Consider the following 26,095-nt stretch of genomic DNA (forward strand, 5'->3'; position numbering starts at 1 on the left):
ATAAAAGATAAGAATAACGCGGGGGGGGAGGCGGGAGGGCCCAGCTCTCGAACAAGGAAAACTGGTTCGGTGATATCATATCGTCACTGCTACCGGCTCGGCCGAACCGAGCCGAGCCAGGAGGAACCCACCACTGACTGGAATGCTTTTGAAAGCATTCCACTGCTTCCCTCCTAACTGATTCACCTATGGATTTTTTTCTTCATCCTGTTGCACTCGACTAAAATTAAGACTGTGCACAGATGTAAGCGAAGAGGTAATTTGGGGTAGTTTTCTCCTTTGGTTTGGACAGGTTGGGCTCAGTTCAAACTATCCATTGCTTAAGCGAGGAAGCTGTCAAGCCCGGAAACCGGGAAGCTGAAATGAATACAGGTAGTCCTCGACTTACGACAGCTCGCTTAGTGACCGTTTGAAGTTACAGCAGCACTGGAAAAAAAAAGACCATTTTTCACACTTACGGCCATTGCAGCATCCCCGTGGTCACAAGAGGACGCTTGACAACCGACTCACGTTTATGACGGTTGCAGTGTCCCTGGGGAGGGGTGTGTGTGTGTTGTCACGTGGTCCCTTTTTGCGGCCTTCTGACAAGCCAAGTCAAGGGGCAAATCAGATTCACTTAACAGCCAGGCTACTAACTTAACCATTGCAGTGATTCGCTTAACAAGTGCGGCAAGAAAAAGTCGTAAAAGGGAGCAAAACTCACTTAAGAAATGTCTCACTTAGCTACATAGATTTTGGGCTCAATTGTGGTCGTAAATTGAGGACTACCTGTATAAGGATTTATTGCAAGCTGAAGCTGTCTACAAGAATCCGAACTACTAACAGTCAAAGCAAATTGGCGGTAGATAAGAATTCATGGGAATTCAAGGTGAGCTGGACTCAAATCTCTTGTGGGTACAAAGAGACTCAAGACCGATGACACGTTTGACTCCTCCCTCGGGCTCAGCCCATTCATCTCCTACAGAAACCTTGCATTCACTCCAATTCTCACCAGGCTATATCCAAATCAGGGTTATATTTGTGAGTAGACCACAATCAGTGGTTCCAGTCATAATTTAGGAAAAGTCCCAAATTCTTGGAAGAGAAAGCCTCCGTTTCACATTCCTTCTACTCCGTGGTTGCCTCGATGTGCAACTGCGCTTCAGACTACATGAAATTGTTAATGAGTAATAAAGATGGTTTGTATTTTGGGAAGTTGTGCCGGTGTATATTATTGGGAATATCGAGGTCAGACAAATGGGTGTAATTATAACATCTACATCCTGAAGCTGTAGGCTCTCCCACAAGCAGGGGTGTCGAACTGGATTTCTTTGAGGGCCGGATCAGAATTGTACTTCTCCGCAGGCCGGCCAGGGAGAGCGGGGAGCGGGAGGGAGACGGGACGGGCACTTCCTCCAGCAGCACCCCCCCCGCGCGCCCCATTTTCAGCTGCAGGAGGCCATGGAGGTCGAAAACGGGTCACGGAGGTACACGAGGCACCCCCCCTGCACCCCGTCTTGGCTGGCAGAGGCACCATGGGCCGGTCCTTTGATATTTCCAGGCTGGCCCTGCAGGCTAGATCTAAGCACCCTGCGGGTCAAATCTGGCTCGCGGGCCTTGAGTTTGACATCCCTGCCCCAAAGAGTATAAGTTTTATGCAGGGGTGAAATCCAGCAGGTTCTGAAGAACCGGTAGCAGAAATTTTGAGTAGTTCGGAGAACCGGCAAATACCACCTCTGGCTGACCCCAGAGTGGGGTGGGAGTGGAGATTTTGCAGTATCCTTCCCCTGGAGTGGGGTGGGAGTGGAGATTTTACAGTATCCTTCCCTTTGCCATGCCCACCAAACCACGCCCACCAAGCCACATCACGCCCACCAAGCCACGCCCACCGAACTAGTAATAAAAAAATTTAGATTTCACCACTGGTTTTACGGCATGTGGAAATGACCTTGAGAGACAGGAGGAAGAGCCACAGACTAGGCCACAATCAGATAAGAGGCAGCTTATGCTTGCTCATTTGTGCCTCAAGTCAGAAATCAGGATTTATTTGTTCGATGGTCTATTTGCTTTCTTAGCTCTCTCCTTAGTCCCAAGAGCCTTCTCCAACACCAAAGTTCAAAGGCTGATCAATACTCTACCTATCCTTTTCCACAATCCATAGGCTCCATTCGTGTACCACACCAAGCTACACAATCCTAACCAAGGTTAGGTCTAACCAAGTTTGGGACATTCTGCAAATGCTTGTCCTTTATGTGACCGGTTAACGCGAGTGACACAATTTATATAGATATAAAATCGCAGGGATATTTTAGGTGAGCTGAAGAGTAGTTCCAAGTCCTGCAATAGTCAGATCTGAGTTGCAAAACTTCAGACGACCACTGGAGGGCAGACAAGATTCACAGATAACTTGAAGGTTACTGCCATCTAAATTAATTTTTGCAGACTCAGATACATCTGTCCTTTAAAAAGACTCTGTGTCAATGGTGAAATCCAAATTTTTTTACTACCAGTTCTGTGGGCGTGGCTTGGTGGGCATGGTGTGGCTTGGTAGGCATGGCAGGGGAAGGATATTGCAAAATCCCCATTCCCTCCCCAGTCCTGGGGGGGAAGGATATTGCAAAATTCTCCAATCACCTCTGGGGCCAGCCAGAGGTGGTATTTGCCGGTTCTCCGAACTGCTCAAAATTTCTGCTACCGGTTCTCCAAAACCTGTCAGAACCTGCTGGATTTCACCCTTGCTCTGCGTAAAAGCACCCCAAAACTCTAGCAACAAAAACCAGCCGTCGGAGAGGAACTTTTTCCAACAGAGATATTTTATTAAAAGAGCCTGATTCATTTTGCCAGATGCATGGAGTGGCTAGACCAGGGGTGTCAAACTCGATTTCACTGAGGTTGTGTTTGACCTCGAGGAGGGGGGGGCGTGGCCAGCATGACATCACTTGTGTCGGGGGCACGTGTGGTGGCCTGAGCGCTCTGCCAGCAAAAACGGGCTCCTGGGCCCTGTTTTCTGCTGCGACGGCCTCCTGCAGTCCTCCGCTAGCAAAAATGGATCTTGGGGGGGGGGCTCCCCCCGAGCTTTCTTTTTGGTGGCAGAGGGCTGTTGGAGGCCGTCGCCAATGAAAACAGAGCCTAGGATAGCTGCGCGCTGCCCTCCCGAGCTCCATTTTTGTTGGCAGAGGCATCGCAGGCCGGACCTTCGCTGTTTCCAGGGTGGCCTCGCGGCCGAAAACTGAACCTGGGACAGCTGCACGCGGCCCTCCCAAGCTCCATTTTTTGTTGACAGAGGCATCGCGGGCCGGACCTTCCCTGTTTCCAGGGTGGCCCCACAGGCCCCATTTAAGCACCCCGCAGGGCACATCCGGCCCGCAGCCCTTGCGTTTGACATCCCTGGGTTAGACCGATGGAAGATATAAACAGGAAGACTGAGTAGTTACGCTGAGGCAATTTTAGGGACAACAGGATTCTAACAACACCACTGAGCGAGAGATTGGTCTCGCCTACAACTAAAAGTTTTAAGCAACCTCAGAAGCTAACTGTCAGCGTCCCAGCACTGACATATATAAGGAGAGGAGAAGCTTGAACTTTTGCCTACTTAATTCCTTTGAAGATTCTGTCTCCTCGGAGATGGGAGGAGGGAGACATTCCTGTGATCTGATGGAGGAGGGATGAGGAAAGTGGCTTGGAAGATAGCCGATGAGACGCAGAGAATTGGGGATTGGAAAGGGAGGGATTGGGGGGCAAAGGTCAGTACTGACCGCGAAAGAGCCAGGGACAAATCACTATGCTCAATAAAGAGAAAATTCCCTTAAAGATCGGCAGTTTGGAAATTCCTTTATTTTGAGATAGCATCGAAACCTGACACTAACGATGATTCAGGTGGGTTTGAGCTCCTCAGAGTTGTTCCTTATTTCCTCTTAACGATCCATTTAATTCCACTTCTGGGAATCCAAACCACCACTTCGCCCCTTTATTGCACAGGATGCCTTACGTCGGGAAACCCACACCGATCCTGCCTATTAGGAACATAAAATAACCAAGTTGGAAGGGACCTTGGAAGTCTTCTAGTCCAACCCCCTGCTTAAGCAGGAGACCGTATACCATTCGGGACTAATAGTTGTCCAATCTCTACTTGAAAACCTTCAGTGATGGAGGAACCACAACTTGGTCGACCCTTCAGCCAACAACATGACTTTCCTTGGGGGCGGGGGTGTCCTTGGTGCTCTCTGAGCTTGCTTGTTTTCTTGCAGACGCAGGGGGTTGGACTAGAAGACCTCCAAGGTCCCTTCCAGCTCGAGTCTGAATGCTTGCTTTCTTGCTTGGATTGATTGATTGATTGATTGAAACCAGGTAACGTCGTCAGTGCTAGCAGGAAGAACCAAGGACCCCTCATTTCAACCCAGAGCTACAAATATCCCTTTATTGGTAATTATTCATTCTTTCTTAAAAGGCCAAAAAAGACTTGCGAAGGAGGCTGCTGCCGATCCTGACGCAGTGCCTTGCATAAAGCGGCTCCCAGTGGGACCGAGCCCTTCCTGGCCGTCCCGGTGAAGAAAGCAATGGGAGGATTTTTTTTTCCTTCATCCAAAATGACGATGATGATGATGCCACACCCAGTCTGAACATCTGGCTGACTGTGCAATGATCAACAACACTACCACCACTATACCACTACTACTGTACCACTACTACGGTACTACTGCTATGATACTACCATTACTACTAATAATGATAATGATGATGATGATGATGATGATGTCAAACCCAGTCTGAACATCTGGCTGATTGTGCAATGATCAACACCACTACCACTACTGTACCACTACTATGGTACTACTGCTATGATACTATCACTACTACTACTACTAATGATAATAATAATAATAATAATAATAATAATAATAATAATAATAATATATTATTATTATTATTATTAATACTATCACTACTACTACTGATAATAATAATATATTATTATTATTATTATTATTATTATTATTATTAATAATAATAATAATAATAATAATAATAATAACGCCAAACCAGTCTGAACATCTGGCTGACTGTGCAATGATCAACACCACTACCACTACTGTACTACTACTACTATGGTACTACTGCTATGATACTATCACTACTACTACTACTAACGATAATGATAATGATAATACTAATAATAATTAATAATGCCAAACCCAGTCTGAACATTGGCTTATTGTGCAATGATCAACAACACTACCTCTACTGTAGTACTACTACTGTACTACTACTATGGTACTATTGCTATGATACTACTACTACTACTACTACTAATAATGATAATAATGCCAAACCCAGTCTGAACATCTGGCTGACTGTGCAATGATCAACAACACTACCACTACTGTAGTACTACTACTGTACTACTACTATGGTACTATTGCTATGACACTACTACTACTACTACTACTAATGCCAAACAGTCTGAACATCTGGCTGACTTCAATGATAAAGAACACTACTACTACTGTACTACTACTATAATACCACAATACTGCTAATGCTAATGATAGCGATAATGGTGATAATGATAATAATACTAATACTAACAACAAGCTCAGTCTGAACTTCTGGCTGACTGCACCGATCAACAACATTGCTACTCCTGTACTACTCCTGTACTACTACCCTGATACTACTTACTACTACTACTACTACTACTACAGAATAACTCCGGCATGTGCTCCTTCTCCCTCCGCAAGCGCACCACACTCGTTCCCGCCCCTCCAGGCTCCGCTGAAGGACGCGCGGCGCGTCCAATCGGAAACGGCTTCCCCCGCCTCATTAGGCTGGCTGCTGTAAGCTGCGGCAGAAGTGAAAGTAGCGCTGGCGCGCGGATGGAAGCCGCTGCCGACTCCGCCGCCGCCGCCGCCGCCCCGGGTCCTAAAGCCCGACCAGAGGCGAGCCAAGCTCCTTCCTTCGCAGCCCCCGGGCCGGGTGCCGCTTTCCGGGCGATGCTCTGCAAGCTGAGCGCTCGCTTCGACCCTTCCCGGGACGTGGGACCTTGGCTTTCGGAGCGGGCGGCGGCTGAGCGAGAGGGCGGCGCAGGTGAGCACCGGGCTGGGCTTGGCAAACCTTACCTATTGGGTGCAAGCAGCTGGACCAGCCCCGTGCTGCTTGCGTGGGGTGGGGTGGGGAGGGAATCCACGGGGATCCCGCTGGGGGGGGGCTCTGCCAAACGAGGGATCCCACAGAAATCTCTTCCCTTTGCTCGGGTTTCTTAGCTCCAAAGTTGGGAAAACCGGATCCTATAGTGACTCACTTACACAGGAAAAAAAAAAAACAATTTTTCCTCCTCCTTTCTAACTAACAAACTTTTGCAACTTCATTGGATACAGAGAAAGAGAGAGAGAGGAATATATACCAGGTGGGTCCTCGGGTTAGGACCACGGTTGAGCCCTGAATTGATGTTGCTATAATAAGCGAAATGCGAGTTAATTTAATTTAATTTAATTTAATTTAATTAATTAAATTTGAATTAATTAAATTTAGATGCTGCCCCTCTCCGAAGACTCAGGGCGAGTTAAGCGAGTTTGTTCCCATTTTTTTTTTTTTTTAATTTGATTTATATGCCGCCCTTCTCCGGAGACTCAGGGCGGCTTACAGTGCGTTAAGCGTTAAGCCTTCATCCGTTTGTATATTTATACAAAGTCAGCTTATTGCCCCCACAAACTGGGTCCTCAATTTACCTACCTTAGAAAGGATGGAAGGCTGAGTCGACCTTGAGCCTTGGCGAGATTCGAACCAGCAGTAATTGCAGGCAGCTGTGTTAATAACAGGGTGCTTAGACCACTGTACTATCAAGGCTCTTTTTTTTTACGACTTTTCTGGCTGTGGCGGTGAAGCGAATGGCTGCGTTTGAAATAGAATAGCAAGAGTCGGAAGGGACCTTGGAGGTCTTACTAGTCCAACCCCCTTTGTGCGTTCAGTTAGTGGCGTGGTTGTTAAGCGAACCCGGCTTTTCACCCGTTGACGTTGCCCGTCGGGCAGATCGCAAAAGCGGATCGCCTGACCACCGTCACAACTAGGGACCACTTGGCCAAGCGTCTGAATTCACCCATCCAAATGTAAATCGCGTGGCCAGGATGGGAATGCGGCAACGGTCGTAAAGTGTGAAAAACGATCGTAAGTCGCTTATTTTTTTTCAGTGCAGTCACTAAATGAACTGTTGTAAATCGAGGACTGCCTCTGTGGAACACTTAATTCCATTCTCGTCAACCAACTTATTTCAAAATGTAAGCTACTACCACTTGTAACTTTTTGAATTCCTCCTACCTCAGAAAAATCGACTACGTCTTTCCATCACAGGGTGTTATCGTAGTAATTGTAGGTAGCTTCCCACTGCAATCGAGCGCAACATCTCTGTGGCTAAGTGAGACGGTTGTTAAGTGAGTTTTGCCCCGTTTTAAGAACTTTCTTGTCAACGGTTGTTAAGCGGATCAGTTGTTAAACGAATCTGGCTTCCCCATTGACTTTGCTTAGTCAGAAGGCCGCAAAAGGGGATCACGTGACTTCGGGACACTGCAACCGTCATAAATGTGAGTCAGGCTGAATTTTGATGACGTGACCATTGGCTGGCAAACTGACATAAATTGCTTTTTTTTCATTGCTGTTGTAACTTTCAACGGTCACTAAATGAACTGTGGTAAGTTGAGGACTACCTATACCATTACCCGGCTACTCTATGTCATATGCTAAATAAATAAATAGCCCAAAGTTGAGTCTACAATGCCCTTCCTTGCTGGTAGGCCTGTGTGTATAGGATTCAGGGTGGATTTGATTTAAATCGAGTTGATTTAAATCACAATTTAAATCATGATTTAAATCACTAGTAAAAAGGCTTGATTTAAATCAACTCGATTTAAATCATAATTTTTAAAGAGCAACTGTCATCTCTGCTACTCCTTTGACCCACTGTTGACTCACTGATAGTCCCAGTGTTGCAGAATATACAGCCTCATGCTACATAACTAAGCTCCATTTCATGCTGAATAAACTAAATTATTTATGTATCTTAAATAGAAAACTATTTTACGATAGATTTTTACCCCCAAAGTTTTTTATTAAAATAAATTCGATAAAAATCAAAAAAAATCCAATTTAAATAAAAAAAATCCAATTTAAATAAAAAAAAATCTGATTTTATTTTTTTTAAAAAAAATCATTGATTTTTATCCACCCTGATAGGATTGCAACCAGCGCCCTTAAATGGCGTGGCTGAGAAACAGACAAAAAATCCTCATTTTGGCCCACTCCCCAATGTTTTTAAAATGTGGGCTAGGGAATCATGTCCTTTGTTCCACTAGCACTGATGATATTACCTAATTGGGTCATGAAACGTCTGCAAGAAAAGAAGCAAGCTCAGAGAGCGCCAAGGACTCCACAATCATTCTCCTCCTCCTCCTCCTCCTCCTCCTCCTCCTCCTCCTCCTCCTCCTCCTCCTCCTCCTCCTCCTCCTCTCTACAAACCTAACCCCTTCTAGCACTGATGATGTTATCTAGTTGGGTCATGAAACGTTTGCAAGAAAAAAAAGCAAGCTCAGAGAGCATCAAGGACCCCTCATGTCACCTCTGAGCTACAAATATTCTCTTTTATTAGAATCTCACGTCCTTCTTGCAGGATTAGGAAATCCATTACTAAAATCTCAAAAAGCCATTAGGAGTAGATTTTCGTGAGGATTGCACCACTCTTTAAGAACAGGTTTTGTGCTTTTTCAAATTTGTGGCCTCTAAACCATGTATTTAGACATGGTTATTTAGACGCCGTGCCCTTAAAACCCACTTTTTCCAGCAAGCCTGGCTTAGGAAGAAATTTTTTAAAATTTTTAAATGTTTAATTGGTTTGTGGTTTTTTAAATTTTGGGCCAAATTTATATAGATTTTAATTGTTTTTAATATTTGTATTTCATGTTTTTAATTCTGGCTGTGCACCGCCCTGAGTCCTCAGGGAGAAAGGCGGTATATAAATTGAAAATAAATAAATAAAATAAATATTTGGCCAAAGGTCATTGGCTTTTTATATTGTCATTTAATTGAATTGGAGAATAAGCACGGTCTGGATTCTGGAGGAAACCTCGATGTTGAAGTTCCTAGGGTGAGAAGTTGGAGAAACTGATTTTTTTTTTTTTTGGGCTGCCTGGCTTCAACAAAGTTAATCATTGCTCTTTCTCCTTGAAATGAAAGGAAATGTAAACAGTGCTTGAGTCTCGGCTGGATCGTATCTCAGTTACTAAACGTTAGTAAAGATCAGTGCCAAGAAAAATGGATATTTTCAAACTATTCACATATCTGATTGAAACTACCTGCAAATAAATAAATAAATAAATAAATAAATAAATAAATAAATAAATAAATAAATAAATAAATAAATAAATAAATAAATGTATTTCTCTTTAGCCAGGTTCTTCCTACGTAAACCAAGATTTTTCTGCAGCCCTAGTTCAGTGAAATCCCAATCCATTAGTTTCTAGGACTTTTTTGCAGCAGCCAGCAAGCTCCCTGCTGCCCATTGGGAGACTAAGGAGACTAAGATTGCTGGCTGCTGGAGAAAAAAAGCCTAGAAACTAGTGGTTTGGGATTTCACTGAATTAGGGCTGCAGAAAGATCTTGGTTTACGTAGGAAGAACCTGGCTAAAGAGAAATACACATAAAGCCTACAAAAAGGAAAGAATGTGTGTGTGTGTGTGTGTGTGTGTGTGTCTTTGGTTATTCGGGTTTTCTCCCGCGTAAAATTGGAGGTTTCTTGGCAACGTTTCGACGAAGTCTCATTCGTCATCTTCAGGCTGGTGTCTTCGGCTTCGTGCTTCTAGGAGCAATGTGTGTGATCACAGCTGTTTCTTCCTTTTAACTGCCAGTGGGGGTGTGAACTGATTGGGTGGGAGCTTGGCTGTGTTCTGATTGGGTGCACAACCAAGCCCCCACCCAAACAGAACACACACCCATCCAATCAGAGCACAGCCAACCCCCCATCCAATCAGAACACAGCCAAACCCCCAACCAATCAGAACACACCTCCACCCAATCCTAGAAGCATGAAGCCGAAGACACCAGCCTGAAGATGACGAATGAGACTTGTCGAAACGTTGCCAAGAAACCTCCAATTTTACGCGGGAGAAAACCCGAATAACCAAAGACCTACATACAAACACCCGCGAAAACCTCAGACAACATATATATATGTCTTCTTAAGTTTTCGCGGGTGTGCATATGCAAAAAATTAAAATCTTGGGTGTTTTCCCGCGTCATTGTAAATAAGTTAGTTAAAAATGTTTAAAATTCTGGTTAAAATCCCAGCTTAAAATCTTCTAAAAATCCTTACAGAGCACTCTGCAAGGTCCTTTAAAACCTTAGCTAAAATCCTACCAGTATTTTAAAAGTTTTTCTTTCTAGCAAGAGCCTGAAGATGACAGGGTTGTGAGCCTGTCGAAACGTTGCTAGAAAGAAAAACTTTTAAAGTCACTGGTAGGATTTTAGCTGAGGTTTTAAAGGACCTTGCAGAGTGCTCTGTAAGGATTTTTAGAAGATTTTAAGCTGGGATTTTAACCAGAATTTTAAACATTTTTAACTAACTTATTTACAATGACGTGGGAAAACACCCGAGATTTTAATTTTTTGCATATATATATATATAAAATAACAAAGTGCTATTTGATTGGTTATTGAAACTTCCTTAAAAGGTGACATAAGGTTATCTCGTAGTTTAATAATTGAAAAAGAGAGCTTAAAACTGCTAGAACTGAAACACGAGACGGCAGGAAATCATTATTCATTCCTACTTCCTACTAACCATCTATCACGTAGGCCAGCCTTCACTCTCTGTATGAATGTCACAATTTGACATTTATATATTTGCAATTTTTTTTTTCTTCTTCTCAGACCTGAAGGAAGAGCACTTGTATATTAGTCGGCATTTACTTGCGGTTAAATTTCGAATTTCTACAATGCAAACATCGAAGGTAGAAGTTTTGGGCACTTTGCAAATATAAGTCTCCTGCGTTAGCAGGGGGGTGGGACTAGATGACCTCCAAGGCCCCTTCCAACTCTGTTACTGTTATAAATTTTAGTTTCCTTGGGTAAGGCAAAATTTGTTGGGAGAGCTTCTCTACAAAGGACATTGCCTATGAGTTTTAAGCACATTCATTGTAATTAGTGCTAGAGAGTGGCGCGGTGGCTTAGAGGTGGAGCTCCCACCTCACAGTCAGGAGGCTGCGAGTTCGATCCTAGGTAGAGGCCGATATTTCTCTCTCTGGGCATAATGAGAATTTATCTGCTGAATAAAATTCAGCACTGGCGACAAGAAAGGCATCTGGCCAGTAAATGCTTTCCTCCATTCAGTTGCCCAGACTCCACTCTGCAAGGGTTATGGGGTCATTAAAAGGAGGTGATGATTGTAATTAGTGCTAGTATACTCCAACTTTATTTCTCAGCCCTACTGAATGAACTTACTCCCAAGTAAGTTGGGAGTATCTCTAGGCTCTTAACTGCTCCATCCCTTTTGGAGCATGTGATGTTTTGATCCACGTAGGAGAAAGTTGATGGGTCTTGCATTAGTAGGCTCCAAGAACACTCGACTTACAACAGTTCACTTTAGTGGCCATTCGAAGTTACAGTGAAAAATGTGACTTACGAACATTTTTCATAGTTGCGACCTTTGCAACATCCCATCGACCATGTGCTCAAAATTCAAACGTTTGATAACTGATTCATATTTGTGACGGTCGCAGTGTCCCAGGGACATGCGTTCACCTTTTGCAACGTTCCGACAAGCAAGGCCAATGAGCAGGACAGATTCATTTAACGACCTTCTTACTAACTTAACGACTGTAGTACACTTAACAACTGTAGCAACTCTGGTTTCTCTTCAGATCGTATAAATATTTCACCTTAACGGCAGTGATTCACTTCACAGTTGTGGCAAGGAAGTTCGTAAAATGGGGCAAAATTCACTTAACAACGGTCTCATTTAGCAACTGCAATTGTGGACTCAGTTGAGGTCGTAAATCGAGGATTGCCTGTAAAAGGTCCATCCAAGCCAAGAAACTTGCATGCAATCCGAATTCTGAAACACTTTTTATCAACCTTTGATTTTAGTGCATTCATACCTGTTTTAGATCATCATTTCTTTCCTGTCTGCTCAGTTTTGCAGACTGACTGTTGTCAATCTTTTTTGAATCGATCTGAAATAGTTTGATATAGTTTGGGTAGGTCAGACAATCCCTCTTTTTGTCTTTGGGACAAGGATGAAATCCAGCAGGTTCTGACAGGTTCTGGAGAACCAGTAGCGGAAATTTTGAGTAGTTCGGAGAACCAGCAAATACCACCTCTGGTTGACTCCAGAGTGGGGTGGGAATGGAGATTTTGCAGTATCCTTCCCCTGCCACGCCCACCAAGCCACGCCCCACCAAGCCAAACCCACAGATCCGGTAGTAAAAAAAAAATTGGATTTCACCACTGTTTTGGGGCCTTTCATCAAGATACTAACATTTACATTAATCTTTTTGAAGTTCAACCGTAGTTGAAGGATGCACCGATGTACCCCAAAATATGGGTACCCTTCCCCTTTTTTTGCAATTCATCCCAGTTTGCCATGAAATACGTTGAATGATTGAAACCAAACCCAAGTAAATGGCACCCACTATTCTGTATTCCACCGAACAGGCAATTTTCCTTGGGTTTACAGCTCGGGGCATTTTTGTAAATAAGGAAACAATTAAAATGCCATTTGTTGTATTGTTTATAATAGATTTTATCGTGTATCTGATGGGTATCGTTTTAAGACGGTTTTGACTAAATCCCCCTTAATCAGGTGAAATGCTCAGATCAATTATCTGGAAAACGCTTTCAACCAAAATATGAGAGAATGTAATATGTAAGGTATGAGTGATGGGATTCAAAATTTTTTACTACCGGTTCTGTGGGCGTGGCTTGGTGGGCATGGCTTGGTGGGCATGGCATGGCTTGGTGGGTGTGGCAGGGGAAGGATACTGCAAAATCTCTATTCCCTTCCCACTCCAGGGGAAGGTTACTGCAAAATCCCCATTCCCTCCTGATCAGCTGGGACTCGGGAGGTAGAGAATAGATGAGGGCCCGGCCAGTTTTATTCAAAGCACTAAAAAAAAAAAAAGATCAGAACCCTTGACGCATAAGATTCTTCAAATAAATTCATGTGATCGATCAATTCCTTCCGAGGGATAAGTTCTAAAGTTTATCGTTCGCTGTTCCAAAAAGTTAATAATATCCATGTGATGTTAAGGTGCGGCCAACTCGGAGACGCGACCACCAAACAGTTACCCTATTCATGAAGCAGAGGCTTCCCTCCCTAATCAACTCACTGAAAAGAGCTGGAAAAAGTTATTTTTACTGTATTCAAATGGTCTGCAGACATGATCTGTGTCAGGCGCAAAGAACCCGGAGTTGAGTTCAAAGCATAGCAAAAGTGTCTTAGAGTTAGTTCTCGACTTACAACAGCTCATTTATTTTATTTTATTTATTTTTATTATTTATTAGTCATATTTCTATGCCGCCCACTCTCCGAGGACTCTGGGCGGTTTACACCAAAGACAGTATACTAAATAGCATATTGCCCCCAACAATCTGGGTCCTCATTTTACTCACCTCGGAAGGATGGAAGGCTGAGTCAACCTTGAGCCGGTGAGATTTGATCCGCTGATCTGCTGAACTAGCAGTCAGCTGAAGTAGCTGCAGTACTGCACTCTAATCACTGCGCCACCTCGGCTCTCTTGCGCCACCTTGGCTCTCTTTTAGTGACGGTTCGAAGTGACAACTGAAAAAAAAGTGACAGTTTTTCACACTTACGACCGTTGCAGCATCCCCTTGGTCACCGGATGCATGGCAACTGGTTCATATTTATGACGGTCGCAGTGTTCCCGGGGTCATGTGATCTGCTTTCATGACCTTCTGACGAGCAAAATCAACGGGGGGAGCCAGATTCACTTAACAAATCTGTTAGTAACTTAACCACTGCAGTGATTCACTTAACAACCGTGGCAAGAAAGATCGTAAAATGAGGGGGGGGGAACTCACTTAACAAGTGTGTTTTTTTTTTTTAAATTTGATTTATATGCCGCCCTTCTCCGGAGACTCAGGGCGGCTTTACAATGCGCTAAGCAATAGTAACATAAATTTTGGGGTCAATTGTGGTCGTAAGTTGAAGACTACCTGTATTGCTACCTATGGAGAAGAATCTGGTCAACTGACGGTCAGAGTTAAATTGGCACTAGATAAGAATTCATGGAGGAGCTGAACTTCGGTCTCTTGTGGCTATGCAATGATTCCCAACTAATGACACATTTAACCCCGCCTTCCAATTCAGCCTGCTCCTCTCTTAATATCATGTTTGCATATTCTTTTCAGAAATTGGCTTTCCTTTACATTTGGGCTGAATGAGTTTAGAAATGCATTCATGCTTGCCTTTTTTAGATGCTTGGGGAAATCATTCGGAAACGCCGCTTATAATAAACGTGGAAAGAAATGGAAACGTTCTTTATACTTGGAAGGTAAGACCAATTTGTTTCTTACTTGAGAAATAAAGGGAAAGGTTCCCCTCGCACATATGTGCTAGTTGTTCCCGACTCTAGGGGGCGGTGCTCATCTCCGTTTCAAAGCCGAAGAGCCAGCGCTGTCCGAAGATGTCTCCGTGGTCATGTGGCCGGCATGACTAAACACCAAAGGCGCATGGAACGCTGTTACCTTCCCACCAAAGGTGGTCCCTATTTTTCTACTTGCATTTTTTACGTGCTTTCGAACTGCTAGGTTGGCAGAAGCTGGGGCAAGTAACGGGAGCTCACCCCGTCATGTGGCACTAGGGATTCGAACCGCTGAACTGCCAACCTTTCGATCAACAAACTCAGCGTCTTAGCCACTAAGCCACCGCATCCCTTCAACTTTAGCGAGTTTTTAATTTCCCAACGTAAGTTTTGCTAGGTGACAAGAAATGGGACATAGATGAAGGATGAAATAAATGATACCAGAATGAAAAGACGATCAGGAATGGATCTCCATACCTCCACACTACTTTTCTTTAGGAGATGGGAAGTTTACTTTATATTTTTATTTTATTTTATTTCATCTTATCGCATACGTGACTATCCCTCCCTGTCCAAATAACTCTAAGCGACAAATAGAAATGAAGTATTGCATTAAAACCAACTGAGGTTTTCTTAGCATAGGATTGAAAGATGCCACAACATAAATCGAATTCTAAGCTTTCTGTTATTTTTTTTAGTAATCTTACTTTTTCATTAAGAAAAAAAAAATCCTTAATTATTTTTTCTCTGTCTTTTTTTTATGTACCAAGAGTAGCTTGACATATAGGAATTAAGTCGCCTCAAATTTTCTAGCCTTTGTAACGATAGATACCAACATTTAAATTTAGGCATATCCCAGACCGTAGATAACACCAAAATAAAAGTTTTGACAGAAAAGGTGTTTTCGCAACGGAGAGTAAATATTTAAAATGGTATTAAAAGATGAATATTTAACGCTCAGTTTCTCTCTTTGCAGGGACCTGAGGAGTGCACCAATGTTGGATTGTACGACAATGATAATAAAAAAAACCAGGTATGCCTTATTTGCTGTATTTGACTTCTGTAAGGATTAAATGAAGTTGGATGATCAAATGTTGGCTTTAATGTTCCAGGCGGGATTGTTTCCAAGAAAATTGTATCTTTTGCAATGAAATTAACAAGCATGAGGTCTGGTTATATAAGTACATACAGCAAAACCATTAAAAAATAGCAGTAGATACCGTATTTTTTTGGATTATAAAACACATCAGAGTATAAGACGCACAAAGATTTGAAAGAGGAAAACAAGAAAAAAAATAGTTTTTGGCCTCCTCACATCTGGAGGCCTCCCAAACCCTCTGCGCGTCCCATTTTTTGTGAAAAATGGGCCTGTTTTTGGCGAAAACGGGACCCACAGGGCCAAAAAGACGCAACAACATTTTCACCCTCTTTTAGGGGGGAAAAAGGTACATCTTATACTCCGAAAAGTATGGTATATCTCTTCTTAGAACCAAAATTTCAATATAATAACATTCAGCCAATAGTATAAAATTTAGGAGAGAACCCTTTAGAGGTAGTCCTCGATTTATGACCACAGTTGAACCAGTGGTGAAATCCAAATTTTTTTACTACCGGTTCTGTGGGCGTGGCTTGGTGGGTGTGGCAGGGGAAGGATACTGCAAAATCTCCATTCCCACCCCACTCGGGGGCCAGCCAGAGGTGGTATTTGCCAGTTCTCCGAACTGCTCAAAATTTCTGCTACCGGTTCTCCAGAACCTGTCAAAACCTGCTGGATTTCACCCCTGAGTTGAGCCCTAAATTTCTGTTGCTAAGTGAGACCATTGTTAAGTGAGGTTTGCCTCATTTTACAGCTTTTCTTGCCACCGTTGTTATCACTGCAGTTGTTGGTAACACGGTTAGAGTTAGAGTTAGAGTTTATTAGATTTCTATACCACCCTTCTCCCGGATGACTCAGGGCGGTGTACAGCCATATTAAAACACATAGATTTACAAAATTTAAAACCAATTAAAATCGAATATATAAATAATTTGGCCCACAAATTAAAACACACATACACCCATTATAAAATTCGTATTAGGCCAGCCCGGCTTGCTGGAACAGAAGTGAAGTGAATCTGGCTTCCCCGTGGACTTGGCTTGTCCAAAGGTCGCAAAAGCGAATCGCGTGACCCTGGCGCACTGCAACCGTCATAAATATGAACCGGTTGCCAAACATCCGGATTTTGTTCACATGATGCCGCAACACACACACAATTTATGTTGCTAAGTGAGACATTTGTTAAGTGAGTTTTGCCCCATCTTAACGACCTTTCTTGTCTCTGTTGTTAAGTGAGTCACTGCAGTGAATAAGTTAGTAACCCGGTTGTTGAGTGAATCTGGCTTCCCTTGCTCATGAGAAGGTTGTAAAAGGGGACTCACGTGACCTTGAGACACAGCAGCGGTCATAAGTACAAACCAGCAGTCAAGCATCTGACCGCAGAGATGCTGTAATGATTGTAAGTGTGAAAAACGGGCATAAGTCATTTTTTTTAATGCTGTTGTAACTTTGAACGGTCACTAAATGAATGGTTGTAAATCGAGGACTACCTGTGTAATGGTTAGGGTGCTGGATTAGTGGGGACCCAGGTTTTAATCCTGCCTTGGGCGTGGAAGCCAACTGGATGACTGTGGGCCAGCCACTCTCTCTCAGCCCAAATCTGTGTTAAGCTCAGTGCACAGAACAAACAGAATCTACAATCAAGTGAGGAAAACGCCAGGAAAATGATTGCTAATTCAGATGTTGAGGCCCAAAAACTTTCCAAGGACTTCGGTGAGTTGTACTTTGGTGAGTAAAGTCGTGTCCAGAAGAATCACCAAAGAATAGAATAGAATAGAATAGAATAGAATAGAATAGAATAGAATAGAATAGAATAGAATAGAATAGAATAGAATAGAATAGAATAGAATAGAATAGAATAGAATAGAATTTTTATTGGCCTAGTGTGATTGGACACACAAGGAATTTGTCTTGGTGCATAGAAAAAAGAAAGAAAGAAAGAAAGAAAGAAAGAAAGAAAGAAAGAAAGAAAGAAAGAAAGAAAGAAAGAAAGAAAGAAAGAAAGACAGACAGACCAAGTCACAAAACCTGCATTCACACCACCTGCTAAACCTTTGTTTACTTAGGGTTTGCTGAACCATCCTTGTTTGATCGGTTCGCCTAAAATGCTAAGCTTGTTCACAAAACTCGGTGCCTGAATTGTGCACCTTCTTACTAAGCTAAACCCAAGTGTGATGCCATTTGTGGCTTAGCTTGATTTGGGAACCCCGGTTACCACAGGTAATAAATACACCACCATTTTGGTGATACCAAAAACCACCATAAATGGTTACCACCATTTCTTTTTCAATAGCACCTGTACACTTTCGAAAAAGACCTGCGAGTGATCAGCTGCTCCATCAATCATGAAAAGACCTTGTTAGGTAAGTCGTCCTGTTTGAGGGGTGTTGCATGCTGATATGGACCCCTTCGATGTTCTTCTGACCCAGGCCCATGTAGTTGATATTAAATGCAAACAGTTCCAAACAGCAAACAGATTTTATTAAAACAGCTGAGAATTAACTCATTCTCAGCGTATTCTAAATGAAATGAAAGCAAAGTCCTCAAAACACCAGTCTTTAGTTTATCTCTGACCTTGGGATAATTGGGCAAACTGCCAAAGGCTTTTCTTGGCAACAGTTCAGGAACAGAAGACGCCGATTAGAAATGAATACAGTGAAACAAGAAGCAATTCTCTCAAAGGTTGTTTTCCGACAAAGAGCCCAAGAGCCGTTGCTGGTCTTTTAAGCCTTATGGGAGGGGCCAATCATCTCCTGGCCCTACTCCTGAGTCGTCCTCTCTGCTTTAGCTGCTCCTGCCTTCTGGCAGCTCTTCTCATACATGCACTAGGAACAGGCTCCTCCTGTTCCTCTGCCTCTCTACTATCAGCCTCTGGAGGCTCCGAAGTCCGCACATCACTCCCCGATGGCCCTGGCCCCATCTCTGCCTCCGACACAGAGCCCTCGTCGGGGCATTCCCCAGCCTCCAGGACTGGCCCATGTTCTTCCTCAGCCTCATCGCTGTCTGACTCCGCTGCCAGCTCCGCAGGCTGCCAACGGACCACAACAGATGTTGACAAATTTCACGACAATCCCTTTTTGCTGTCGTTTCTAATTCAGATAACTCAGTTTTTCAGGTGTTTGGAAATTTGCCATGGAATGATCGCTTGCTTCTCCACTGTTAATGGAATAGAATAGAATGACAGAGTTGGAAGGGACCTTGGAGGTCTTCTAGCCCAACCCCCTGCTTAGGCAGGAAACCCTACACCACTTCAGAAAAACGGTTATCCAACATCTTCTTAAAAACTTCCAGTGTTGGAGCATTCACAACTTCTGGAGGCAAGTTGTTCCACTGATTAATTGTTCTAACTGTCAGGAAATTTCTCCTTAGTTCTAAGTTGCTTCTCTCCTTGATTAGTTTCCACCCTTTGCTTCTTGTCCTGCCTTCAGGTGCTTTGGAGAATAGCTTGACTCCCTCTTCTTTGTGGCAGCCCCTGAGATATTGGAAGACTGCTGTCATGTCTCCCCTAGTCCTTCTTTTCATTACACTAGACATACCCAGTTCCTGCAACCGTTCTTCATATGTTTTAGCCTCCAGTCCCCTCATCATCTTTGTTGCTCTTCTCTGCACTCTTTCTAGGGTCTCCAAATCTTTTTTTACATCGTGGTGACCAAAACTGAATGCAGGATTCCAAGTGAAGGCATTATAAATGGGTATTAATTCACATTTTTTTTAAATTTGATATATATGCCACCCTTCTCCGGAGACTCAGGGCGGCTTACAGTGCGTTAAGCAATAGCCTTCATACTTTTGTATATTTATACAAAGTCAGCTTATTGCCCCCACAAACTGGGCCCTCAATTTACCTACCTTAGAAAGGATGGAAGGCTGAGTCAACCTTGAGCCTTGGAGAGATTCGATCTTACTTTAATTGCGGACAGCTGGTGTTAAATTACAGTGCTTCTGTCTGTTGAGCTAAACCAGGCTCCTTGGTTTCACATGATTTTCACGTTAACTTTCCCTTATATGCATTTTTGTTAGTTAGATTTGTATTCTATCCTTCCAAATCTCATTTTAAAAAACCCAATTTTATCCATGCCATGGGACAGTTGGCCTAAAGATGATTCGAGTGCAGTTTATCCAGTAGGTTTTTAGAGCTCAGGGTGGGCCCGAATTTGACTTTGAGCATCTAAGCTACTGCCTGACCTTGACACACTCCATCAGAATGAAAAACCTCTAAACAAATTGTATCTGGGCATGGATCACACAGTTGTAGGAGGAGCGTACATGGAAAGGAGAAGATGCTTTCTTCCACATACCGTATTTTACGGCGTATAAGACGACTGGGCGTATAAGACGACCCCCCGACTTTTCCTGTTAAAATATAGGGTTTGGGCTATACTTGCTGTATAAGACTACCCCTCTTCCAACGCACACCAAATAAAAATTAAAAAACATCAACTGGCTCACCCACAATGTAAAAGCAGCTGTGCTAGACCCAAAATGGCCCCCGCAACAAGCAGGAACCTCACACAGCCACAGAAAGCTCAAAAAAACAACTTTCACACTTTACACACACAAAATTCCACATACAGCTTTGTGAGATTTTGTGTGTTTGTGTAGTTAGAGTGAAACACTACAGAAACACACTAAATGTCAGAAAGTTGCACAAATATTATTTTATTTTATTTTATTTTTATTTTTAAATGAAAGCTAAATTTAAAACTTCCTAAACTTTAAATGGCTAGGCCTAAAAAAGAACAACTAAAAAAAACCCCAATTAACTATTTTTTTTAAAGCTCCCAAAGGGGAAAAAAACTTACCCAATAGAACAGGGGTCTCCAACCTTGGCAACTTTTAAGACTTGTAGACTTCAACTCCCAGAATTCCTCAGCCAGCTTTGTTTTGCGGGCTGAGGAATTCTGGGAGTTGAAGTCCACAACTCCCTGCCTGCTTGATTACAGGCAGGGAGTGGCTTGCTGATGGAATGGATTCAGGCAAGCGAAGCAAGGCAAGCGTTGTGACTAGCAGCTAAGGTAAGCAAGCTGGAGGGGGAAAACTTTTTTCCTTTTACATGGCTCTGGCGATCCAAGCTGAGTTGCCTGATTAGCAGATCGTCAGAGCTTGGATTGCCAGAGCCATTTAAGGCTCGTCAGAGCCTTTCGGGCTGGTCTGCCTGGTTACAGGAGAACGACACCCGGCGTATAAGACGACCCCCGACTTTTGAGAAGATTTTCATGTGTTAAAAAGTCGTCTTATATGCCGGAAAATACAGTATATAGAACATAGAATCATAGGGCTGGACGAGGTCTCAAAGGTCTTCTAAGCCTTCCTCCTGCTCAAGGCATGTTGTCCTGTACCATCCTGGTCAAATGTCTGTGGAAATTCTTAGTCATTCAGGTCCTGGTTGTCCCAAAGGTGCTTTTTCAAGAGGCAACTGGGCTTCCTTGTTTTTCTTTGAAGACATTTTGCTTCTCATCCAAGAAGCTTCTTCAGCTCTGACTGAATGTTGGGGAATGCAGACAGCTCCTTGCAGACAGCTGGTCATCTGCATCCTCTTAGAGAGTCCTTGAGGCCAACCGGAGGTTTATCTGTGTCCTCAAGAGTCACTTGAGTATGCAAATGGCTATGGAGCCTTCTTGGAACGGGTGAAAGGATTATGTTGTAGACTGGAGATAAATGACATTGTGAAATTTCCGAAAGATGCCCTAATTAATTCATGAGCCATTAGCCAAAAGAAATACAGTCATTTATTAGGAGCACCATTTCGGCAATATTCGGATGCTGTTAGAACTAATCCCACGTAGATTTACGTTCCCCTATGACCCTGTCTCTCCCCTCCTCCCTGGCCATGTCATAAATCACATTCTCTAATTAACCACTTTGGCTGGCTGTGAAATCCAACACCCTCTTTCTGATTGCAGTCAGGAAGAATGTATGGAATGTAGCTTCAGTTAGGGAAATCAATCAGCTCTGATCAGTTCTCCCTCCCTCCTGCTTATGGCAACTTGAAAGCTTTGCAGGTTGACAGACATCATCTATCTCCGGTCTACAACACAGTCTTTTCAACCGTTCGAAGAAGGCTTCACACCCATTTTGCACCATTCAGGTGATCCTGAGGACACAGGCAAACCTTCAAGTGCCCTCAACAACTCTCTAAAAAGGATGCAAATGACTAGCTGTCTGCAAGGAATATAAATCTTTCCATTCCCCACCATCCAGTCAGAGCTGAAGAAGCTTCTTGGATGAGAAGTGAAATGTCTTCAAAGAAAAATCAGAAAGCCAAGCGGCCTCCTGAAAAAGCATCTTTGGGACATCCTGGACAAACGGTTGACTGATCTATTTTTGAAAGCCTCCAGTGATGGAGGAAGCAAGCTGTTTTGTTGATTAACTGTTCTTGCTGTCAGGAAATTTCTCCTTAGTTCTAGATTGGATCTCTCTTTGAGAGATTTTCCATCCGTTACTTCTTGCCCTGCCCTCTGCTGCTTTGGAGAACAAGTCAATCTTCTCTTCTCTGTGATGGCCCCTCCAATACTGGAAGACGGCTATCATGTCACTCCTAATCCTTCTCTTTATTAGGCCAGACATACGTAGTTTCCTTAATTGTATTGTTCAGGTTGAACTTCAAGAAGAATTTCCTGACTGTGCAAATTGCCCACCGATGGAACAGGCCTCCATATGTAGCGTTGAGTTCTCCTTAACTCATCTCTCGGAGGTTGGATGGTCATCTCTCAGATGTGCTGTTTTGGATCCTGGCCCTTAGCAGAGTTGGACCTACATGATTTCCACGGTTCCATTTTCTGCAGAACGGTGACTTTTGTTGCACTCAATAAAACCTCTGGTTGAATTTTCAATACTTGATGACGATGATGTTATCCGTTCAGTCGTCTCCGATTCTTGGCAATTCTGTGGACCAGGTCCCTCCGTATCTTCGGATCTTACCGTACTTCTTTGAGTTGTTCTACGCTCTGGCTAGTGTCAGCTTTGATGGTGATTCAATGCTTTACATTTTCAATATCTTTTTTCTCTCTCTCTCTTTTAAATAGCCATCAGTTTCCTTCAGACAACACAGGAAGAGAAAAAGTTCCTTTTTCAAACAGGTACTGGAATTATCTAAACCAGGGGTCTCAAACTCAATTTCATTGAGGGCCGCGTCAGGGTTGTGTTTGACCTCAGGGGACCAGGGTGGGTGTGGCCAGGGTGGGCGTGGCCAGCTCTATGTCACTCGTGTCGGGGGCGCCTGTGGTGGCCCGAGCAATCTGCCAGAGAAAACGGGCTCCTGAGCTCCGTTTTTGGCTGCGACAGCCTCCTGCAGCCCTCTGCCAGCGAAAATGGAGCTCAGGAGCGCCACACGTGGCCCCCCAGAGGTCTGTTTTCACTGGCAGAGGCACCGCGAGCCAGTCCTTCACTGTTTCTAGGGTGGCCCCGTGGAAGAGATCTAAGTATCCCGTGGGTCAGATTTGACTCCCTTGATCTAAACACTCTTAAATGAACTTCATAAACCACTGAATTATGGATTAATATTCTCTTCTTTGTGTTTTTTTAAATCCCAGTTCCTAAATGTCTGACCTTGCTCATTGAAATTCACCCGCTTAATAACGTGAAAGTTTTAAAGGCTGTGGATAGCTGCGTCAGAGTACAAGTAAGTGATTTTACTAACCTTTTCCCTCCAGGCTTAAAATTATTTGTATGGTAGCACATTGCTAGAAAGCACTAAATGCATTGTAAAAAAAATTTTTTTAATTACTAAGCCTAATAAGCGGCTTTGTACAGGTAATCCTCGATATACAACAGTTCGTTTAGTGACCATTCAAAGTTACAACTGCACCGAAAAAAGTGACTCGTGACCATTTCCCACACTTGCGACCATTGTGGCATCCCTAGTGTCACGTGATCAAAATTCAGACCCTTAGCAACTGACTCGTATTTATGACGGTTGCAGTGTCCCAGGGTCAGGTGATCCTTTTTTGTGACCATCTGACAAGCCAGGCTCACTTAACAACTATGTTATTAATTTTCAGAACTTCAGTGATCCTTGTGGCAAGAAAAGTCATAAAATGGGGCAAATGTCTCACTTAGCAACAGAAATGTTGGCTCCATTGTGGTCGTAAGTCGAAGACTACCTGTACTACATATGGCTCCCAAATGGGACTTGTCTTTTAATAATAAACTCATTCAGTCTTTTTATTTTTTAACAAACATATCAATGCGTGAACAGTTTGGCAGCTGGATGTCATACATTCTAATGCAAATAAAACTAATAGAATTAATCATAGTTATTACATTCAATCCACTTACATATTTCTAATAATGATACACATTTATAAGATGCCTGAGAGCCTGAGTGGCGTTAAGAGTTTGAGTGGCATAGGAGGCTAATACCTCCTACTAAGGCAGCATTTAACATCCAGCTGCCTGCAATTACTGCGAGTTCGATTCTCATCAGGCTCAAGGTCGACTCAGCCTTCCATCCTTTCTAAGGTGGGTAAAATGAGGACCCGGTTTGTGGGGGCAATAAGCTGACTTTGTATAAAATATACAAAAGTATGAAGGTTATTGCTTAACGCATTGTAAGCCACCCTGAGTCTCTGGAGAAGGGCGGCATATAAAAATAAATAAAAATAAAAAAATAAATATATTAAGCTGCAATCTGTCATTATTCAATTATTCCATGCTTTCTCTTGTTATTGCTTTTATTTAATTATATGAAAGTGTATACACTAATATTCCCCCTTCTCTTATTTCTATCTCTTATTCTAACTTTTAATCATGTCACCCTTTATTAAAAGACATTTTCTTTCTATCCTGCCTAATTTCTAATCATATCACCTAACTAAAAAAAGAAAAGAAAGAGAGAGAAAAGGGAAAGCAAACCAGAACAGCAGAAAAGAGAAATCATCTATCCATCGTCTCTTGTCCGCTTCAAAACTTTAATTGCTATGCTTCTTTTGACTTGCCTCCCATATTCCTCTCTTGGATCTTTATCTCTGTCTGCATCTGCTTCTTGGCTGTTCAGTCTAGGTATTTAAAATATTATCTCATTTATATCGTTGCCTCATCTCACAATACAGTGACTCTAGGCAGCTTGCGATGAAAACAATCATAAATCAGAATGTTGAAATCTACGATTAGAAGACAACAGCAATGTTATTAATAACAAGATAGTGGAGAGACTTGATCTGTGGACAGCCCCTCAAATGTGTGGGGCTGCCCACATATTTATAGACAAATATGTGATGTCAGTGGCAAACCATAATATTTTTTAAAATCTCTGAACAATTCTCTTTTTCAGTTCCTATATCCGATTACAGATAAAAAGTCGTCAGATAGCTGCCTCTTACTCATTTCAGAAGATAAATGTAAGTGCTTTCAGTTCTGCATTTTGATTGACAGGTTCCTTGGCAGGTTCTAGGTTTAATGTGTTAAAAGACAATAGGGAATACCAACACACACACAGACACATCAGAATTACATATTGGAAAAGCTGCTTGTAGGTTGTTCCCCTTGTGTTCTCCACGTTTATTCAGAGTAACAGGGTTTACGGGCAGGAGTAACATAGGATGAATTCTTCAAACAATTGTATTCTGCTGAATCAACCAAAATAAATATGCATACAATATAGAGCAGCGGTGTCAAACTCAATTTCATTGAGGGCCGCATCAGGGTTGTGTTTGGCCTTGGGCAGACTGGGGGGGCATGGCCAGAGTGGGTGTGGCCAGTTTGACCATGCACGGCCCTCTCAAGCTCTGTTTTCGCTGGCAGGGGCACCATGGGTCGGTCCTTCGCTGCATCCGGGCCCCGAGCCTTGAGTTTCACACCCCTGATATAGAGTATTGTATATAGAGCTGCCCCTGGAGATATGGCGGATCCCGGATCTACGCACCTTTCGCCGTGCCCTAAAGACATTTTTATTTCAACAAGCCGGGCTGGCCTAACTCTTTTAAATTGTTTTAATTTTTAAATTGTTTAATTATGGGTCTTAATACAGGGGTGCTTTTAATTATGGGCCAAATTAATTTAATTGGATTTTAATACTGTTTTTAAATTTTGTATTTCTTGTGTTTTATCTGTTGGCTGTGCACTGCCCCAAGTCCTTCGAGAGAAGGGTGGTATATAAATATAAACAACAACAACAACAACAACAACAACAACAATAATACAGAGATAGTATTCAAACGTAACCTGAAAAAAATAAAAAGCTTGGGAGATTAAGTTCTAAACAGGGCAATGCAAAAATTTCAACCATCTTGCTTGAAAAACTTCTTCTTTGTTGAACCACAAAATGTAATTCAACATTTCGAATTCAAAAGTAATTGTACAATTACAGCATTTGTAATTCAAAATGTAAAACGATAGGTATCCATCATTGCTGCAGATCAGGTGTAGCTTTCTCCTTCCAATGTTGTAAGATCATTATTGTTCTGTCCTAGGCTTCCTTAGAAAGTGTACAGCACAATCT

General features: G+C 42.8%; 1 protein-coding gene across 3 annotated transcripts in view; it reads left to right on the plus strand.

Annotated features, from left to right (window-relative positions):
• Positions 1–5,779: 5,779 nt before the first annotated feature.
• Positions 5,780–26,095, plus strand: part of GSAP (gamma-secretase activating protein) — a 77,826-nt gene continuing 57,510 nt past the window's right edge. For 2 of the 3 annotated variants that reach the window (XM_087873327.1, XM_087873328.1), the window contains exons 1-7: positions 5,780–6,063; positions 14,455–14,531; positions 15,538–15,594; positions 17,951–18,020; positions 22,683–22,736; positions 23,190–23,278; positions 24,929–24,995. In XM_087873327.1, coding sequence (XP_087729453.1) covers positions 5,853–6,063; positions 14,455–14,531; positions 15,538–15,594; positions 17,951–18,020; positions 22,683–22,736; positions 23,190–23,278; positions 24,929–24,995 — 625 coding nt within the window. In that variant the 5' untranslated portion in view covers positions 5,780–5,852. The remainder of the gene's footprint in view (positions 6,064–14,454; positions 14,532–15,537; positions 15,595–17,950; positions 18,021–22,682; positions 22,737–23,189; positions 23,279–24,928; positions 24,996–26,095) is intronic. The other variant, XM_087873329.1, reaches the window with a different exon arrangement.

Source organism: Pantherophis guttatus, chromosome 7, assembly GCF_059756535.1.
Source record: "Pantherophis guttatus breed Tessera chromosome 7, ASM5975653v1, whole genome shotgun sequence".
Lineage (NCBI taxonomy): Eukaryota > Metazoa > Chordata > Lepidosauria > Squamata > Colubridae > Pantherophis > Pantherophis guttatus.